Genomic DNA, 19,984 nt, shown 5'->3' with positions numbered 1-19,984 from the left:
ACACCACAAACACTTGAGCACTTGTTAGATACCCAAAAGTGCTTATTTGAGCCATCAATTAAGGGTATCTTTCACTCTATTTCCTTGCTAAATTGTCAAAATCACCTTTGTTTTAGATGAAATGCATTACATTGATAAACAAGCTTGGTGCCTTTGATTTGTGTGTTATTGTGTAGGAAGAAGGCATGAAATAATTGAAATTTAAGACACAAGAAAGTTGGCAAAGGAACCAAAGAAAACAAGCATTCATCAGCATGCTCGCTAGGCGAGCGCCCAGTGAAAAGCTCCAGTAAAATGTCAATAAATTCGCCAGGCGAGCTGATAGCGAAGGTGGTAGCGAGTTCGTTCAGTTTTGGTGAAAAGCGCAGCCAGCACTCACTCGCTAGGCGAAGCTCTAGCGAGTCCCCAGCGAGCATTCCAGTAGCAAAACCTCTCAACCTCGCTGGGCGAAGGTTGAAGCGTGTCCTTCGCTAGGCGAAGGTTTGTTCGCTAGGCGAACATGACAGTTTGAGTTAGTCTGTTTTCTCTGGGCGCAGGTGCCTTTGGTGCCACAATTAGACCCTCGCTAGGCGAGCCTTTCTGCTCGCCTAGCGAGCATGACAGCCCAGTACTACTCTATAAGTAGCAGGTGCCACTTTTGAGTGCCATACCTAGTTTTTACAGCATTTTTCCACTTTTGTACTTTCTTAGAGATATTTTCCAGCATTGTTCTTAGGATCTTTTATGCCCTAGATTTCATTTCTCTTCATCTTGTAACCATCTTCTGAAGGTGAGAAAAACAAGAAAGGGGGGGTTTGAATTGTTTGAAAAATAAGCGCTTTTGCAAAATGAAATCACACAAAGATTTTATACTGGTTCGCTTATAACACAAAGCTACTCCAGTCCACCCGGCCAAGGTGATTTCGCCTTCAACAAGGACTTAATTCACTAATCTTGAAAGATTACAAACAACCCCTAAGAGAGAAGAAAATCTCTTAGTCCTCTCAAGTCTACAGACTACAAAGAGTCACTTGAGGAAATCAAATAAAAATAAGATACAAGATGTGTAATCTAGAGTGCTTCTAAGAAAGCAAATATTACAAACTTAAGAACAAATTTTTCACTTGATAAGCAACAGCTTAGTGAAAATCTTTGAAGAACAAAGATGTTTTTCTTGAGCGTGATATGATTTCAGTATAGTTTTGGCTAGTGATTTCTTCATGTGTACTGAATGAGATTTCTTCTCTATTTATAGGAGTTGAAGTAGAGTTGAAGTAGCATTGAGTCTGTTGGATATTGAGATGTAATTACGCCATTCCATTAATAGCTTCTGCAGTAGACTTTTTCACTTGGAAGTGACTACTTACCACAATTAGTAACTTCTCTCTTGGAAGTGGAGATTAACGTCTCTTTTCTGATTGAGGAAATCCATTTGCAGAACTTTAACTTGGCTTAAACGTTACTTCATCATGATTAACAATTCTGATTAGAGTCTTTGTGTATCTGGAGAAACTTGCTTCTGATGTTATCTCTTGAAAGTTCAGATGACGCTTGATAACTTCAGACTTTACAGAAGGCATTTGTTCAGAGTCAGAGCTTCTAGACTTTACTTCATATACAGATGCTTCTGATACTTGCAGTTTTGTCCAGAGTCAGAGCTTCTTGAAACGAGATTCCACTTTAGATGCTTCTGATACTTGAGATTTTGCATCTGATCTTGTTGTGCATCTGATGACATCATCAGATTTATTTCTTCTTTCTTTAGAACCCTGCACACTTAGAAACTTTTCGTTAGGGTGCCATTTTTGGTTTCATCCTTTGTTATCATCAAAATCATGGAATCTATTGTAGAACTATTTTTGTTCTTACAATCTCCCCCTTTTTGATGATGACAAAACAAATAAAATTATCAGATGAAACATGAAAAATATTAGATCAGATAAACAAAAGCTCCCCCTGAGTTAGCGCTAGGGAGTTCAGAAGTTCTTACCAGAGCTTTTCCAAGTAATTAGGTTTCTGAAAACTTTCTGCAAATGCTTAACTTTAAAGTTAGAGTTATTTAATCAGAGCTATTATTTAATCAGAGCTATTTATATCAGAACTAATTCTATAATTGTTGTAGAATGCTTAAGGTTTTAGACATAATTTTTCATCAGAGCTATTTAATAATTTCTCCCCCTTTTTGGCATAATCAAAAAGGCATAAAAATAAAAAGAATAATAGAGAGAAAAACACTTCATTAAACAGCACAAAGGCAAACAGCAGTCAAAAACAACAGATTCAAAGAAATATCAGAGCTAAAAAAAAGAAAAAGACAGAAGCAAAAACACTAGGCAACCAAAATAAATCCTAAGTGCCTAAGGGTTTGGAGGAGGAGGAAGTCTCTGTAGTAGCATAGCAAACATATTCTGGAGGTTTTCATTCAGAGCGTCTTGCTTGTCCATTCTTGCCCGGAGCTCACTCTGATCTTGCTTGATCTCTTTCTGATCTTGCTTGATCTCCTTCAGAGTGTTAAGAATCAGAGGGATCGCAGAGGAAGACTCCCCCTGAATCAGAGCCTGCTGAGTTTCAGCTTCAGCAGCAGCTTGGGCTTCTGCATCTGCCTTAGCCTTGGCTTCAGCTTCCTGAATTCTCAGAAGTTCTGCTTCCTGTGCCAGGCGTTCTTCTTCCAACCTCTTAGCTTCTTCTTCAGCTTCCTTAGCCAACCTTTCTTCCTCTAATCTCTTGGCCTCAGCTTCTCTAGCCAGTCTCTCTTGAAGTCTTTCCTCAGAGTCTCTGATGTAGCCATTTCTGACTTGTTCAGAGATACTCTTCAGCCTATAAGACTCAGAGGTCATCCAACTAATAACCCTGTTCCAGTGTGTCCTAACAGATTTAGGATCATCACTGACTTCAGAATTTTTAGCCAGAGACTTGATCTTCTGGACTGAGGATTCTGCAACCTGTATAATGGCCTCCTCAAGGGTAGGTATGATAATTTTAGGTTCAGGTTCAGGTGAATGAGGTGGAGAGTTTTGAGGGCTGAGATTTAGAGGTTGAGGTTCAGTTTCTGGTTCTGGCTGGGGTTCAGATTCTGCTTCTGGTTGAAGTTCAGAATCTGGGTCTGGTTGAAGACTGGGGGATGAAGCATAGAGTGGGTTTACATCTAATGGGTCAGAGTCTGGGCTAGGTACAGCGAGAATTAATGGTGGAGTGATATAAGGTTCAGATGGGCGAATTACAGATGGTTGAGTTTCAGAGGGTGTGGTGGTTGTTTGTGGTGGAAGGGAAGTTTGATTTTCAGAGGTAATGGTGGTTGTTTGTTGTGGAATAGAAGTTCGGAGGGGAGAGGTTACTTCAGTTTGTGTTTGAGTTTGTGGGGCGAAATTTTTAGCATAAATTTCAGCTATTGTTGGGGAGTTTGGGTCAGAGTGTTCTTGATCAGAGGACTCATGATCAGAGGACTCTTGGTTAGAAGAAGGGGAAAGGTAAGGGGGTGATTCATACTCAGAGGATGATGAAGAGCTGTGGTGATATAGTTGATTAGGGTCAGAGGTTGTTGTGAAGTTACGGGCAATTTTTAGAACAGGTGGAGGTTGAGAGGTTCTGGTGATTGAGGGTGGTATTTCAGAGGTGGTATATATTGGTTGAGAGGAGAGAGGGTTAGAGGAAGCCATTACAGATTCAGAAGAGACAGGAGGAATGGACTTACCAGAAGAAGAAGAGACTTTCAGAGGAGCTTTGGTTCCAGAGGATTCTCCAATTCTGGGTTTCTTTGCCTTCCTTGCTTCCTCAGCTATCTTCTTCTCAGAAAGGCCTCTTTTGTATCTGACCAGATCTTCTACAGAGTCCAGACAGTCTTCTAGGCGGAAATCAGAAACATCAATGCCTTCATCCAGACGATCCTGAAGGTAGATGGCAATGGCATCTCTGGGTTCATTCTTGAAGAACCTTTCAAGGCCATGAGGCATCTTCCTCTGATCCTTCAGAGCTTCCCAGGTCACATTCATAGTGGGCTTGACTCTGATGTCTTTGATGATTCCCATACTCCTCAGATTTTTGGCATTCAGAGGCTTTCCAACGTCAATTGCCAGATCATCCATACATCTGGTCTTCTCCAGAGCATCTACCAGTCCATGCTCAATGAAGATGTCAGAGAGCAATCTTCCCAGAGGAACGTAGGATCTGGGCTTCATATTATTCCTGGTTTCTCTGACTGAATCCCTCAGATATCTGAAGAGGAGAACAGGGAGGTTGATCGGAATACCCTTCTGAATACAGTAGAGGATGCATTTCTGATCAGCGTTGATATAATCTGAAGAGTTGGAGGCTGGACGATGATGGATTGTTCCCAGAATAATCTTCAGCCAAACTCGGAGGTTCTGATGAAGCTCCTTGTTCTTAGAGGGGTTTCCTTCAACGTTTGCTTTGAAGATTGTAGGGTTAATGACTTCTGTGATGCGCTTGGACCTTGGAGGAATGTTGTAAATCCTTTTACCTCCAGTTCTTTCCATGTTTAGCAAGGAAGCAATTGATGCTTCAGTGATGACAATCTTCACACCCAGAACAAAAGAAACGATGAACTGGTCATCAGCATCTGCACATCTCCAGAACTCCTTCACCAGAAGAGGATAGATTGGACCATACAATCTGTTGAAGTAGTTTTCCCAACCTTGCTTGCGAAGATCTTCAGTTAAATCAATGCCATTTCTTCTCAAATTTTCAAAATCTACCAGCGATTCACATAGAACATCCAAACCTTCAAAGGGAGTTGAAAGGTTTATGTGTTGTTCGCGTTCCAAAATGTGAGGTTCTTTGTAAACTGGGGTCGTGGTAACATCTACAACCATGGGTGTTTGAGTGTTTGAGGTTTGGGGGTTAGAAGCAGCTTCCATTTGTTGGGAGAAGTTAAAAACTGCTTGTTCTTGAGGATTCATGATGAAGATGATGAAGAACTGAGAAGGTTGCAGAGAAAACTTCGAGAGAGGGTTTAGGGTTTAAGAGTGAGTGAGAGTGATAAGTGTGTGAAATGTGAGAAAAGTGTTTATATACTAAGGGTAAAAACACATGCAAAACGACACATTTAATTGCGTTGGAACAGAAAACAAGATTTGCACGCTAGGGGAGGAAAAATGATTATAGCTAATAAATGAATGTCTAATCCCAACAGTAAGCACACTGCTCGAGGAGATTTCAAGCGTTCTGACCTTTGATTTCTCTTGACAGCTGTCTAGAAGTTCTAAGGTTTAGACGCATGTTCCCCACGTGTTGATGTATCTGATCTTCAGGAATACCAAAGGATTTCTGAAGATTTCTAACTCAGATATCTTCTTAACTTGGTAGAAGTATCAGAGTCAGAGGCAGAAGTATATTTGTTTTTATCAGAGTCTCATTTTACATGTTCAGAGCCAAATTTTACTCAGGACAATTTTTAATGTTCAGATTTTCTAAGATGAAACGAAATCTATCTTCAGCTAGAGGCTTAGTAAAGATATCTGCCCATTGATGTTCTGTATCAATGAACTTCAGCGTTACTATCCCTTTCTGAACATAGTCTCTAATAAAATGATGTTTTATTTCTATGTGTTTGGCTCTGGAATGTAGAATGGGATTCTTACTTAAACAAATAGCAGCAGTATTATCACAAAGGATAGGAATGTTACTCTCAAAGATTTGTAGATCTTCTAGCTGATGTTTCATCCAGAGCATCTGAGTTGTGCACAGTGATGTTGAGATATATTCTGCTTCTGCAGTTGATAGAGCGATAGTTGACTGTCTTTTGCTAGCCCAGGAGATTAGATTGTTTCCCAGAAGCTGGCAATTTCCAGATGTACTTTTTCGTTCTATTCTATCTCCTGCATAATCTGCATCACAATAACCAGAAAGCCTATACTCTGATGTTTTCTCATACATCAGGCCCAGGTTAGGAGTTCCTTTCAGATACTTAAGAATTCTCTTAACAGCTGTTAAATGAGATTCTCTAGGATCTGATTGGAATCTGGCACAAAGACAGACGCTGAAGAGAATATCAGGACGAGTAGCAGTCAGATAGAGAAGAGAGCCTATCATACCTCGATAGAGCTTCTGACAAACCTTGTTGCTTACCTCTTCCTTCTCCAGAATGCAAGTTGGATGCATGGGAGTCTTTGCAGAATTGCATTCAGACATATCAAACTTCTTTAGAACGTCTTTAATGTACTTGCTTTGATGAATGTACGTGACTTCTGGAGTTTGATTGATTTGAATTCCCAGAAAGAACTTTAGTTCTTGCATTAGACTCATTTCAAATTCTGCCTGCATTAACTTAGAAAATTCTTGGCAAACAGAGATATTAGCAGAACCAAAAATAATGTCATCAACATAAATTTGGCATATCATGAGATCATTTTTATGATTTTTACAGAAGAGTGTAGAATCAACTTTCCCTCTGATAAAATTTTGTTCCAGAAGAAAATTACTTAAGCGTTCATACCAAGCTCTGGGAGCTTGTTTAAGTCCATATAAGGATTTCTTAAGTTTGAAAACATGTTCTGGAAAATTTGAGTTTTCAAAACCAGGAGGTTGATTTACATACACTTCTTCTGAAATATAACCATTTAGAAATGCACTCTTGACATCCATTTGGTATAATTTTATAGAGTGATTAATAGCGAATGATACAAGAAGACGAATAGACTCTAACCTTGCGACTGGAGCAAAAGTTTCATTATAATCAATACCTTCTTGTTGACTATAACCTTGAGCTACCAGTCGTGCTTTGTTTCTGACAACTTCTCCTTTCTCGTTCAGTTTGTTTCTGAAAACCCATCTGGTTCCAATGACATGAGTGCCTCTGGGTTTAGGAACAAGATCCCAGACATCATTCTTGGAGAATTGATCTAACTCTTCTTGCATAGCTGCCACCCAATCATTATCTTGAAGAGCTTCATCACAGGACGTAGGCTCAATCAGAGACACTAGTCCCAGAGGAATATCTTCAGAAGTTCTGAAGGTAGATCTGGTTCTAACAGGTTCATCTTTGTTTCCCAGAATCAAATCTTCAGATACGTTGCTACGACTCTTGACTTTCCTTGGAATTTCTGGAGATTTAATTTCTTCAGAGTCTGGAGTGACAGGTGCTTCTGGAGTTTTCTCAGATTCTACCAGAGTGATCTCTAAATCTGCAAACTTTTCAACTAGCTTTGACTTTTCAGGGTCAAGCTTATCATCAAATCTAACATGAATTGATTCCTCCACAATTTTGGTTTCTGTGTTGTATACTCTGTAGCCTTTAGAGCGTTCTGAGTATCCTAACATAATACCTTTCTGTGCTTTGGAATCAAACTTGTTCAGATGTTCTTTAGTATTTAATATAAAGCAAAGGCATCCAAAAGGATGAAAATATGAAATGTTGGGTTTTCTTCCCTTACACAGTTCATAGGGAGTCTTATCCAGAATAGGTCTAATAGAGATTCTATTCTGAATGTAACACGCTGTATTTACAGCTTCTGCCCAAAAGTGCTTTGCTACATTTGTTTCATTGATCATGGTTCTGGCCATTTCTTGGAGTGTCCTATTCTTCCTCTCTACAACTCCATTTTGTTGTGGAGTTCTAGGGCAGGAGAAATCATGGGATATTCCATTTGAATCAAATAGTTCTTCAAAATCTTTATTTTCAAATTCTCCACCATGATCACTTCTGACTCTAATAATTTTGGAGTCAAATTCTTTTTGCACTTTAGAACAGAAACTGGTGAATACAGAGTGAGACTCACTCTTGTGCTTTAGGAATTTTACCCATGTCCAGCGGCTGTAATCATCAACGATTACTAGTCCATACTTCTTTCCATTGACTGATGCTGTTTTCACAGGACCAAATAAGTCAATGTGAAGAAGCTCCAGAGGCTTGGAGGTAGAAACAACATTTTTCTTTTTAAAAGATGTTTTTGAAAACTTTCCTTTCTGACAAGCTTCACACAGAGCATCTGAAGAAAACTTCAGTTTAGGTAAGCCTCTGACTAACTCAAGTTTAGTTAGCTGAGAAAGTTTCCTCATGCTAATGTGGCCTAAGCGTCTATGCCATACCCATTGCTCTTCGTGAACTGACATTAAACATTTAACATTTTGATCTTTTAAATCAGAAAGATTTATTTTATAAATGTTGTTTTTCCTCTTGCCTGTGAAAAGGACAGAGCCATCGTTCTGATTAATGGCTTTACACGTTTTTTGATTAAAGATTACATCATAACCGTTATCACTTAATTGACTTATGGATAACAAGTTATGCATTAATCCTTCTACATAAAGAACATCAGATATAGAGGGAAGAGTACCATTACCAATAGTTCCGGAGCCTCTGATCCTTCCTTTCTGATCTCCTCCGAAGCCTACAAAGCCAGCGTCTTTAAGTTCCAGGCTTTGGAACATAGACTTTCTTCCCGTCATATGTCGCGAGCATCCAGAGTCCAGGTACCATGACTGGTGTCTGAACTTTGCTGCATAGGATATCTGCAACATAGATAATCTTATCTTTCGGTACCCAGAATCTCTTGGGTCCTTTCAGATTAGTTTTCCCAGAGTTTCTTACAACTTTGGGTCTTCTAGCATTTTTAAATTTGTGTTCTTGTGTGTGTGTATAGTGGTATGAAAAAGGTGATTTAATTTGGTTACTGATAGAAGTTTTATCAGAATCAGAATCATACCCAATTCCCCTTTTATTATTCTGACCTACTCCATAAATCATGGATGCCATAATACTCCTATTTATCCCATTCTTCAGAAATTGTTGAAAGGCTTCTTCATATTTATAAATAATTTCATTTGAAGTTTGTGGTGCTTGAGACAACACTTCTTCTAATTTTAAGCTTTTTGTTTTAGCTCCATCTCTTTCTAACGTTAAAGATTTGATTGTATCTTCATGTGCTAGAATTGTTGTCTCAAGTTCACTACATTCTTCAGATTTTGCTTTAAGAAGGCCTTTAATGCTTTTAACTTTTTGTTTTAATTTCTGAAGAGAGGTAAGAGTTTCTGATAAACATGATTCTAAGTCAGATCTAGAAAGTTCAGAAAATACCTCTTCAGATTCTTCATCTGAGCTGCTGGATGTGGTAGCCATAAATGCTACGTTGGCTTGTTCATCAGAGTCAGATTCTGATGATCCTGATTCACTATCGTCCCAGGTCGCCATTAATCCCTTCTTTGTTCTGAAGGCATTTTTCTTGAAGCTTTCTTTCTTAGAGTTATCTTTCTTCAGCTTGGGGCATTCATTTCTATAATGACCTGTTTCTTTACATTCAAAACAGGTAATATCTTTATTAGGTTTACCTTTTGAAGTTGACTCTGATCTATCCCCTCTGGGTCTTGATCTTCTGAAGTTGTTGTTGTTCCTTCTTTTCCAGAGTTGCTTAACTCTTTTGGTTAGTAAGGACAGTTCTTCTTCATCATCAGAGTCTTCAGGTTCAGAGTCGTCAGTATCTGCAGTTTCTGCCTGGAGAGCTTTGGTTCTGTCTGACTTCCGTCTTTCAGGTCTGGACTTCAGCGCCACTGACTTGTTCCTTTTCTGAGGCTCATCCTCCTCTAGTTCTATCTCATGACTTCTGAGAGAGCTAACAAGTTCTTCAAGGCTGATGTTGTTCAGATCCTTTGATAGCTTCAGAGCAGTAACCATTGGTCTCCATTTCTTTGGCAGACTTCTGACAATCTTCTTAACATGATCTGCAGTCGTATATCCCTTGTCTAGCACTTTAAGACCTGCAATAAGAGTTTGGAATCTGGAAAACATAGCTTCTATAGCTTCGTCATCTTCCATCTTGAAGGCTTCATATTTCTGGATCAACGCCAGAGCCTTCGTCTCCTTGACTTGGGAGTTTCCTTCATGGGTCATCTTCAGAGAGTCAAGTATATCTTTAGCCGTCTCTCTGTTGGTGATCTTTTCGTATTCGTTGTAAGATATAGCATTTAGAAGTATTGTTCTGGCCTTGTGATGATTTTTGAACTCACGTTTCTGATCTTCTGACATTTTGCTTCTGGGAACTTCAGCTCCATTTAAGGTTGGAGGTTTGTATCCATCTGTGACAATGTCCCAGAGGTCAGCGTCATAACCCAGAAAGAAACTTTCGATTCTATCTTTCCAGTAATCAAACTTTTCTCCATCAAAAACAGGAGGCTTGGCATTGTAAGAATCTTTCTCATTTGAGTGGGCCATTTGTTTTTCTCGCACTGGATCTCTCTACACGGTTAAGTGTTTGATTTGAAAATCAATAACAGAGCCGGAGCTCTGATACCAATTGAAGGTGAGAAAAACAAGAAAGGGGGGGTTTGAATTGTTTGAAAAATAAGCGCTTTTGCAAAATGAAATCACACAAAGATTTTATACTGGTTCGCTTATAACACAAAGCTACTCCAGTCCACCCGGCCAAGGTGATTTCGCCTTCAACAAGGACTTAATTCACTAATCTTGAAAGATTACAAACAACCCCTAAGAGAGAAGAAAATCTCTTAGTCCTCTCAAGTCTACAGACTACAAAGAGTCACTTGAGGAAATCAAATAAAAATAAGATACAAGATGTGTAATCTAGAGTGCTTCTAAGAAAGCAAATATTACAAACTTAAGAACAAATTTTTCACTTGATAAGCAACAGCTTAGTGAAAATCTTTGAAGAACAAAGATGTTTTTCTTGAGCGTGATATGATTTCAGTATAGTTTTGGCTAGTGATTTCTTCATGTGTACTGAATGAGATTTCTTCTCTATTTATAGGAGTTGAAGTAGAGTTGAAGTAGCATTGAGTCTGTTGGATATTGAGATGTAATTACGCCATTCCATTAATAGCTTCTGCAGTAGACTTTTTCACTTGGAAGTGACTACTTACCACAATTAGTAACTTCTCTCTTGGAAGTGGAGATTAACGTCTCTTTTCTGATTGAGGAAATCCATTTGCAGAACTTTAACTTGGCTTAAACGTTACTTCATCATGATTAACAATTCTGATTAGAGTCTTTGTGTATCTGGAGAAACTTGCTTCTGATGTTATCTCTTGAAAGTTCAGATGACGCTTGATAACTTCAGACTTTACAGAAGGCATTTGTTCAGAGTCAGAGCTTCTAGACTTTACTTCATATACAGATGCTTCTGATACTTGCAGTTTTGTCCAGAGTCAGAGCTTCTTGAAACGAGATTCCACTTTAGATGCTTCTGATACTTGAGATTTTGCATCTGATCTTGTTGTGCATCTGATGACATCATCAGATTTATTTCTTCTTTCTTTAGAACCCTGCACACTTAGAAACTTTTCGTTAGGGTGCCATTTTTGGTTTCATCCTTTGTTATCATCAAAATCATGGAATCTATTGTAGAACTATTTTTGTTCTTACATCTTCTACAAAAAGAAGGTGGATTCCCATCCAATATCGATTATCCGACTTGGATGTTGATCAACCTTCTTCCGAAACTTGCCGACCAAGCTACCATGAAAATGAGTAGCTAAGTCCTCCATTTGTCAAGGTTAGATGTAGGTGATTACTAGCTTTGTGTGTAAATGTAAGGATCTTCATGTGTAAACTCTTTAATGGTGAATATATGATGAAAACTTTGTTTCTATTTAAAACTCTTTGTGTTGGTTTATGATCGAGAGATGTTTACCAACTCTTGACCTAGGTTTTCATCCAATCTTGTTTGTTAGCTAGAGATAGTAATGAATGATTTTGTTCACTATAAGGTTGAACCAAAAAGTTGTCATTTTGATAGATTGTGTTCGAGAGAAACAATGGATCAAAATGGGAAAACTCACAATGTGTGTTCGAGAGAAACATATTGGGAGGACCTTGTGAAATGATTTATCATCTAAAGGAGTTTATAAGAGTGTTGACCGAACAAATACATGCAAAGTGATCATCGAACCCTAACTTTGGCAATATTTCTCATTTATTCAAACCATAACTTTTACCGCAATTTATTACCTTTTTATGCAAGATAACGTGACAACCAACCAAAACCCTATTGTTACTTAAGCTAAGATTAATACAACCATCGAACGGTGGTGATATCTTACAATCCCTGTGGATACGATAACAAAAACCCGACACTTAAAATTACAACTAACAGCACTCTCTCTTAATGACATCTCTACATGTCTCGCAATCATGAAACTCGAATTCGTACTCTCCCCGGATTCAAGAAACTTTACTGATTTATCAAAATAATTTATAAACACACGGTTGAACTCCAACCAACTCATTCCCAGAATAACATTAAGTTGACTTAGAGGCAAACACGTTAAGTCAATCCCAAAATCTCTCTCGAAGTTTGTCAAAGGACAATTCAAACACACTAACAAAGTAGTCACCAAACCATTAGTTGGGGTATCAATGACCATGCTACCACTCATAGCAGACATTTCCAAATTCAGCCTCGACACACACTCAACAGATATAAATGAATGTGTTGAACCTGTATCAATAATGGTAATCAAAGGAATATTATTGATAAAGCATGTACCTCTAAGCAGGTTATCAGATGCAGTAGTCTATGCTCCACTCAAAGCAAAAAATTTCACTTAAGACTGAGCCTTATTAGGCTTCCCACACTGAGTGCTAATATGACTCTGCTCTCCATAATTAAAGTAAGTCGGATTATTACTCCTACAGTCAGTAGCTCGATGACATGGCTTCCCACACTTAAAGCAATTCACAGTTGTACTCTTGCACTCATGAGCATGATGTCCAAACTCACCATATTTGAAACATCTTACAGAAGTAGGAATGCCTCTCCCACTTCGCTCTTTCCCACCTATAGCCTTATGACCAGCCTTCTGCTTCCCTTTGTCAGTTGGAGCTTGAAAAAATTTCCCACGATTCTGATCCTTCCCTTTCTTCCCACTAAAACTCTTATAGTGAGAAAATCGAGCTCTACTGCCCTCGTCGTATATTCTACATTTATTCACTAGCACATAAAACTGGAGAATCTCTTGATACCCAATACCTTGCTTAATCTTGGGTCTCAAGCCGCTCTCGAACTTGACACACTTCGACCCCTTAGCAGTCACACCGGTATAATGTTGATAAAACTTGACCAACTCCTCAATCATCGCAGCATACTCAACAACTGTCGAATTTCCTTGTTTTAGCTCAAGGAACTTGATTTCCTTATTAATGCGCATGTATTCGGGAAATTACTTCTCTAGAAAATACACTTTGAACACAACCCAAGTAATCTCAGTACCAACAACCTCTAGTCTCTAATGTGCATTATCCCACAAATCTTCAACTTCCTATGACAATATATGATTACCAAACAATACTTTATGTTCCTCAGTACAAGCCATCACTCGGAAAATCTTCTGGATCTCTCTTAGCCATGCTTGAGCACCCTTTAAATCATATATGCCCTTTGTCATACCCCAAAAATTACCCATCATTTTTCCTAAAAAAAAAAAAAAAAAAAAAAAAAAAAAAAAAAAAAAAAAGAAAAGAAAAAAAAAGAGAGAAATTTTTTTTTAATTAATTAATTAATTAATTAATTAATTAATTAATTAAATAATTAAAATAAATAAATAAATAAAATATAACAAATTATTTTGGACTTGGGTCTCCCTCATTCCAAGCCCATTACCCACGAAATTAGTCTATAAATACTGAAGTTTCAGTAGGGGGAGGGAGACTTGGAGTTTACACTGGGAGATTCACTGGAGAAAGAAGGAAGAGAAGCAAAACACTCTGAGGTTTCCTTGGAACAAAACCTTGAGGAAAAAGAAAGAGAGAGAACAGAGAAGGACGGATAGAAACTTTGGCATAGGAACCCTGCCTACCCGGAGAATTCAGAGTAAAGAAACCCTGAAGGCAGCCCATCTGCACCGAAGCCATCGCCGTCCAATTCCCGCTGCCTAACTTATTCCGATACTACAAGTGGTCAATCCCTTCAACCTTGAATTGGCAAACAGGTTTGCGTATCTCTATTGTTTATACTTTCAATTGGCCATATCTACATATATAATGCATCATGATTAAATGTTGATATATAATTTGCTTTCGTATGGGAATTTAAATATGCCTGAATACCCTGAATGTTTGACCATGTTATTCCTGTGATAAAATGCCATAAAATTCAAAGTTCCTAACATGGGGCTGTTTTCAAATTCAAAATCCGTGGCCTTCGCTAGGCGAGGCAGAGGCGAACGAGACAGTACCTGATTCTTCTAGTTTGTTTTTTTTTATGTTTTTATCATAGCCATGCATTATTCATCCTATCCTATTTATTGTTGTGATATTTCTCCGGTGTAATCTTCGATTGCACCCTGATTTGGTGTTCTAACATGTTTCTTTTTTTGAGTTTCGTAAAGGTTCACATATCCCAGGAAAAGGTTATTGGCTAGGTATTCCACTTTATTTGTGGGATACCCTTGTGGAGTTTCACCCTAAATTAATTTTTTAATGTATTAATTTCTAATGTATTAATTTTTTAATATATTATTTTTAATAATTTTAATGTGGAGTTTCATCCTAATTATATAATTAATTGTAAAACTTTGCCTTTGAATAAGTGATCTTGGACCTCTCTTTGTTGCCTTACGATTACGATATTACGGTCATGTCCCGCGAACGTGGGGATACCCTTAGCAAAGACCCTTCGGTTAAATCATCATAAAATAAATTATAGTCCCTCGGATGTTGCCTTCGAATATACAACTTTGTCCCTCGATGACCCTCCGATGTTGCCTACGGTTAAATGATGATAGTCCCTTCGAATGCTAAGGTATCCTCATAACTGTTGCCTTCAATGACCAATCGATGACCCTACGATGACCCTTTTACATCCAAAGGATAAAACTACTTATTTCTCAATAATAAGGACAGTTTTACCCTCATAAGGATAGGAAATGCCCGTAAAGACCTTGGGTCGGTATAACTCTTAATTGCTGGCTCACAACTTAAAACATTTTTTTTTGCACCTCACACCTTTCAAAATGCCTTTAGAAAATCACCACTTGGTATACATTCATACTAGAATCATTACCGAGTTATATTTTTCTAAACAATTTTCAAAACTAAAACGGGATAACCACTTTGTATACATTCATACAAGAATCATTACGAAGTTAAATTCTCTTTTCAAAACAATTTTCCAAACAATTCACAAACACTTTTTTAGACAAAAATAATATAAGTGATCGAGCAATTAAGAGCCCATGGATAACCATGGATACAAAGGGTGCTAACACCTTCCCTTTGTATAATGTACCTCCCGAATCCAAAATCTAAACTAAGGTCTTTCCTGTTCTTTTCCACCTTTCCTTATTGGATAAAAGAAAAGTCGGTGGCGACTCTTGCTAACCGCGACATTGCGATAAAAAACACAAAAAGTCCAGTTCACCGTATGATAGAACTGGCGACTCTGCTGGGGAACCTAAATATTTAAAAAGAGAGGTTACCTTAAAAACAAGATCACTTATTCAATTTGTCTGATTTATTTTTAAGGGATTGCTTGGGTATGTTATGCTTGAGTGAAAGATCCTACACCCGGATCTAGTGTACCTTAGGTAAGTAGCAAGAGATCATCGCGACTGTCCGGCGTATACTGGAATGGTCAAAATGATGGCTACGGTTAATGTGGCACTTTGGATGTCCTGATGTTCCTCATGTTAGTTGAGGAAATATTTGGCATTCGCGTGGTGTCATAAAAGCATTAACCAGACCTTTAGAACCCTAATTGACTCATCCTGGCCATTAGAAAGTAGTGAGATAACTGGCTTCGGTTCCGACTGGAGTTGGTTGAGACTTGATACTACACTCTTTGAGATTGGACTTTAGGGAAGCTTCGGTCAACCACTTGGTGTTGCACTGAAGTGGACTTAAGGAAAGGTCAATGATTTGAGATCCTTCTAGAACCCGGTTACTATTCTAAGACAGGTTGAACCAACCAAACTTCAGTGGGGAGGGTATTTACCTATGGAACTCACGCAAGCCTTAAAACCTAGGGGTGATTGTTGTGTGACTTGCTTGTGCTTGCTATTTATCTAACAACATGACATTATAACAACATAACATCATAACATCATGGCATTGTACTAACCATTTCAAGGATTTAGGGATTTAACTCTGCTAAAAAAAAACAGAAAAAAACAAAAACAAAAGCAAAAACAAAAGAGAAAAGAAAAAAAAAGCTCTTTTTGTTAGTTTATGCAAAGTTAAATCCCGAAAGTCCTTGAAAACATTTCATACATTGCATTGCATCGCATAACAGGTATTCTAAAGGATCAGTGTTCTCACGATTTTCCTATCAAACAGATTCCAGCAGATTCAAACAGATTGAACAATGGCTCTCGAACAAACTGTCAAAGATCTCCAGGCCCAGAATGCTCAATTCCAGGAAATGATGCTGAGCTTATCTAAGGGGCAGGAAGAACTGAAAGCTCTTTTGATGGAGAAGAAGAAGGACCAGAAACCTGTGGGTTACATCAACCGGGGAGAAGGCTTAAGGGACAGGTTACAGGAGTCAAGATTAGAATTCTGAAGGATTCAGAAGAAGAGACCGAGAATGATTCGGAAGATGAGAATCCTAATCTCGTCAATTCTGAGGACGACGATGAAGATTATGAACATGAACAGTACTCTCCGAAGGATGATAAGTACAAGTTGCTGGAAGAACGTATGCTAGCTATGGAGGGGCAGAAAGTGCCCGGTCTGGATTTCGAAAACTTGGGTCTGGTCTCTGATGTGGTCATTCCCCGCAAATTCAAGGTTCCCATTTTCACTAAGTATGATGGTGCCTCTTGTCCTCAGATGCATCTAAGGGCTTATGTGAGAAAGATTCAGCCGCACACTACTGATAAGAAACTGTGGATCCATTTCTTCCAAGAGAGTCTGTCTGGCACACAGTTAGAGTGGTATTATCAGCTTGAGAGCTCTAACATCCGCACATGGACTGATTTAGCAACAGCTTTCTACAAGCACTACCAGTATAATTCTGAGTTAGCGCCTACTCGGCTACAGCTACAAAATATGACTATGGGCTCTAAAGAAAGTTTCAAAGAATATGCTCAAAAGTGGAGAGATTTGGCTGGCAGAGTCAAACCCCCTATGACTGATCGAGAGTTAGTGGACATGTTCATGGGTACACTGACTGGCCCATTCTACAGCCATCTACTGGGAAGTTCCTCGTCAGGTTTCACTGAACTTATCTTGACAGGTGAACGGGTTGAAAGCGGCATTCGAAGTGGAAAGATACAGGCAGCTACTTCTGCAAGCACCAAAAAGTCCTATCAGGGAAAGAGTGAATCAAATGCTGTGTACAGTGAGAGGAAGCATAACAAGAAGAATCGTGACCATACTGTTGGGGCAGTTACAATTGCCGCACCGCCATCTCAGAACTTCCAACACAGACAAGACAGGTCGAGAAGACAGTTTACCAAGATCAATATGACTTTAACCCAAGCACTGCAGAGTATGTTAAAGGCCAATTTGATTACCCTCAGAGGCCCTCCTGCAAATCCCAACACTACTTCTCCTCGTTATAATCCCAACGCCAGGTGTGCCTATCACTCCGATAGCCCCGGGCATGATACGAATGATTGCTGGTTGTTGAAGAACAAGATTCAGGATATGATCGACGCTGGAGAAATTGAATTTGATCCTCCGGCGACCCCCAATGTCATCACAGCACCTATGCCTAATCATGACCAGAATGTTAATGTTGTGGACGACAATTCTCACGTTACTGACGTTGCTGATTTAGCATCTCCTCTCCTGATCGTTAAGAAGAATTTATTGCAAGCTGGTTTATTTCCAGGTTGTGCTGAAGATTGCGATCTCTGTGTACTCCGACCCAATGATTGTTTGAAGTTGAAGAACGACATTCAACGGCTGATGGATGATCGTACAATTCTATTTGAAAGGGTTCCTAAGGTGGACAACTCTATTGAAGAGGTATCTGTGATTGCTAGGTCCAAAGCTCCAGTGAAGATTACCGCTACTAGAGTGCCTGTGAAGATTACCGCTGAGCCCAAAGTGGCTCCCCTGATTATTACCGCACCTGGCCCCGTGCCATATTCCTCCAGCAAAGCTATTCCGTGGAACTATGGAGGCGACGTTTACATCCATGGCATAAAGCAAGTTGGTAGTTCTGCTAATCCTAATGATATTGTGGGGACTAGTAAAGTTACTCGAAGTGGAAGGATCTACTCCCCAGAAATCTCACCTCCCGCTCCCGAAATTCGAGGAAAAAGACCAGTCAATCCTCCTCAGTCAGAGACATCGGTCGAAGTTACTTCTGAAGATGTTGCCAAACAGGAAATGGAAGAGATGCTGAAAATCATCCGTAAGAGCGATTTTGATGTAGTGGAACAATTGGGGCATACTCCGTCTAAAATCTCAATGTTGTCCTTGTTATTATCCTCTGAATCCCATGCCAATGCATTGATGAAATTCTTGAAGACCGCTCATGTGCCTCAAGAAACATCCGTCGATCAATTCGAACATTATGTTGCTAATTTGACTGTTGACAATGGCCTAGGCTTTTCCGATGCTGACCTGACGCCAGCAGGAAAGAATCACAATAAAGCTCTGCATATCTCCATCGAGTGTGAGGGGATCACCCTGGCTCACGTGTTGATCGACAACGGCTCTTCCTTGAATGTGCTCCCGAAAGCTGTACTCGATAAATTTGACTACAAAGGCATTGAACTGAAACCTAGTGATGTTGTGGTGCGTGCTTACGATGGTGCGAAGAGTGTTGTCTATGGTGAAGTGGTTCTCCCTATCAAGATAGGACCTCAAGTCTTCAACACTACCTTTCACGTGATGGACATTCGTCCCGCCTACTCCTGCTTGTTGGGGCGCCCTTGGATCCATGGGGCAGGTGCGGTAGCTTCGTCGCTTCATCAAAAGCTGAAGTATCCAATAGCAGGCATGGTTGTCACTGTATGTGGAGAAGAAGAGTATATTGTCAGTAGTGTGCAAGCCTTCAAATACGTCGAGATGGATGGTGAATTCTTTGAGACTCCTTCTCAGTCATTTGAAGTGGTTCCTCCACCCAGTCCTGTCCTTAAGCCAACTCCCCTTGTGCCCAAGGTTGTTCGTGCTCCCCCTGTCATGATCTCTCTGAAAGATGCTCAAGCCGCGATTGAAAATGGTGATCGTGCTGGTTGGGGTCAACTGATCAATGTACCGTACAAGTCTGATAAAGCTGGCCTGGGGTTTAACTCTGGAAAGATAGTCAAAAATCAGATTAATGCTATGGAAGATGCTGATAGTGATTGCGACTTGGATAGCTGGATTTTCCCAACAATTGGTGACGAACTCAACAATTGGAAGACTGAAGACATTATCCCGATTTCCTTTAGTCAGGAGTAATTGTTATTGTTTATTCTAGAATTGCAAATTTTAATTTTCTTTTACAATCAAACTTCTTAAAGCATTGTGTCTATGCCCGAGGCACAATGGCTAATTTGTTAGGGGTTTGTCATTTTCATAAGCATATTCATATTCAATAGATCAATGGACTTTTTGCATTCAAATATTGCGCTCTTTATCTTTCCTGTCATTTTTCAAACAAGCTATGTTTCTTGCACACACTCACGTAACAATTTGCCGATCCATATCCACTCTGGATCCTGTTGGTAATGACTCTGCTACTGTTCATTATGACTTTGAAAATCCGATCTACCAAGCCGAGGATGGAAGCGAGGAAGATTGTGAAGTCCCTGGAGAACTTGCCCGACTACTGCAAGAAGCAAAGACTATACAGCCGCATGAGGAATCAATTGAAATTGTAAATCTGGGTACTGAAATAAACAAGAAAGAAGTCAGAGGTTTCTTGGGGCACTCGAATTACATTGCCCGATTCATTCCACACTTGACTGCTACCTGCAAACCCATCTTCAAATTACTGAGACAAAATCAAGAGATGGTATGTGTAGCACCTCAAATTTGCACCTATCATTATACATACATTTTCATATTAGGTCATGGCATATCATGATCCATTGCATAGCATTTGCATTGTCCCTCAGTTGCTTCAAGAGCAAGCAATCAAGAATTAGGTCAAGCTAATCTCCT

At 39.3% G+C, this 19,984-nt stretch overlaps 1 protein-coding gene across 1 annotated transcript; it reads right to left on the bottom strand.

The window, feature by feature from the left end:
- Nucleotides 1–12,489: 12,489 nt before the first annotated feature.
- On the bottom strand, nt 12,490–13,092 carry LOC127135968 (uncharacterized). The gene has a single exon (XM_051062585.1). It carries the CDS (start codon nt 13,090–13,092, stop codon nt 12,490–12,492), a length of 603 nt encoding a protein of 200 aa, XP_050918542.1.
- Nucleotides 13,093–19,984: the final 6,892 nt, after the last annotated feature.

This window comes from Lathyrus oleraceus, chromosome 4 (genome assembly GCF_024323335.1).
Source record: "Lathyrus oleraceus cultivar Zhongwan6 chromosome 4, CAAS_Psat_ZW6_1.0, whole genome shotgun sequence".
NCBI classification, from domain to species: Eukaryota; Viridiplantae; Streptophyta; class Magnoliopsida; order Fabales; family Fabaceae; genus Lathyrus; species Lathyrus oleraceus.
Note: the sequence above shows the minus strand (reverse complement) of the source record. Positions and strands in the feature narration are given on the sequence as shown.

Bases quoted from the DNA above. Each gene is read 5' to 3' on its own strand.
- LOC127135968 (XM_051062585.1), bottom strand. From the start codon at position 13,092: ATGCGCATTAATAAGGAAATCAAGTTCCTTGAGCTAAAACAAGGAAAT.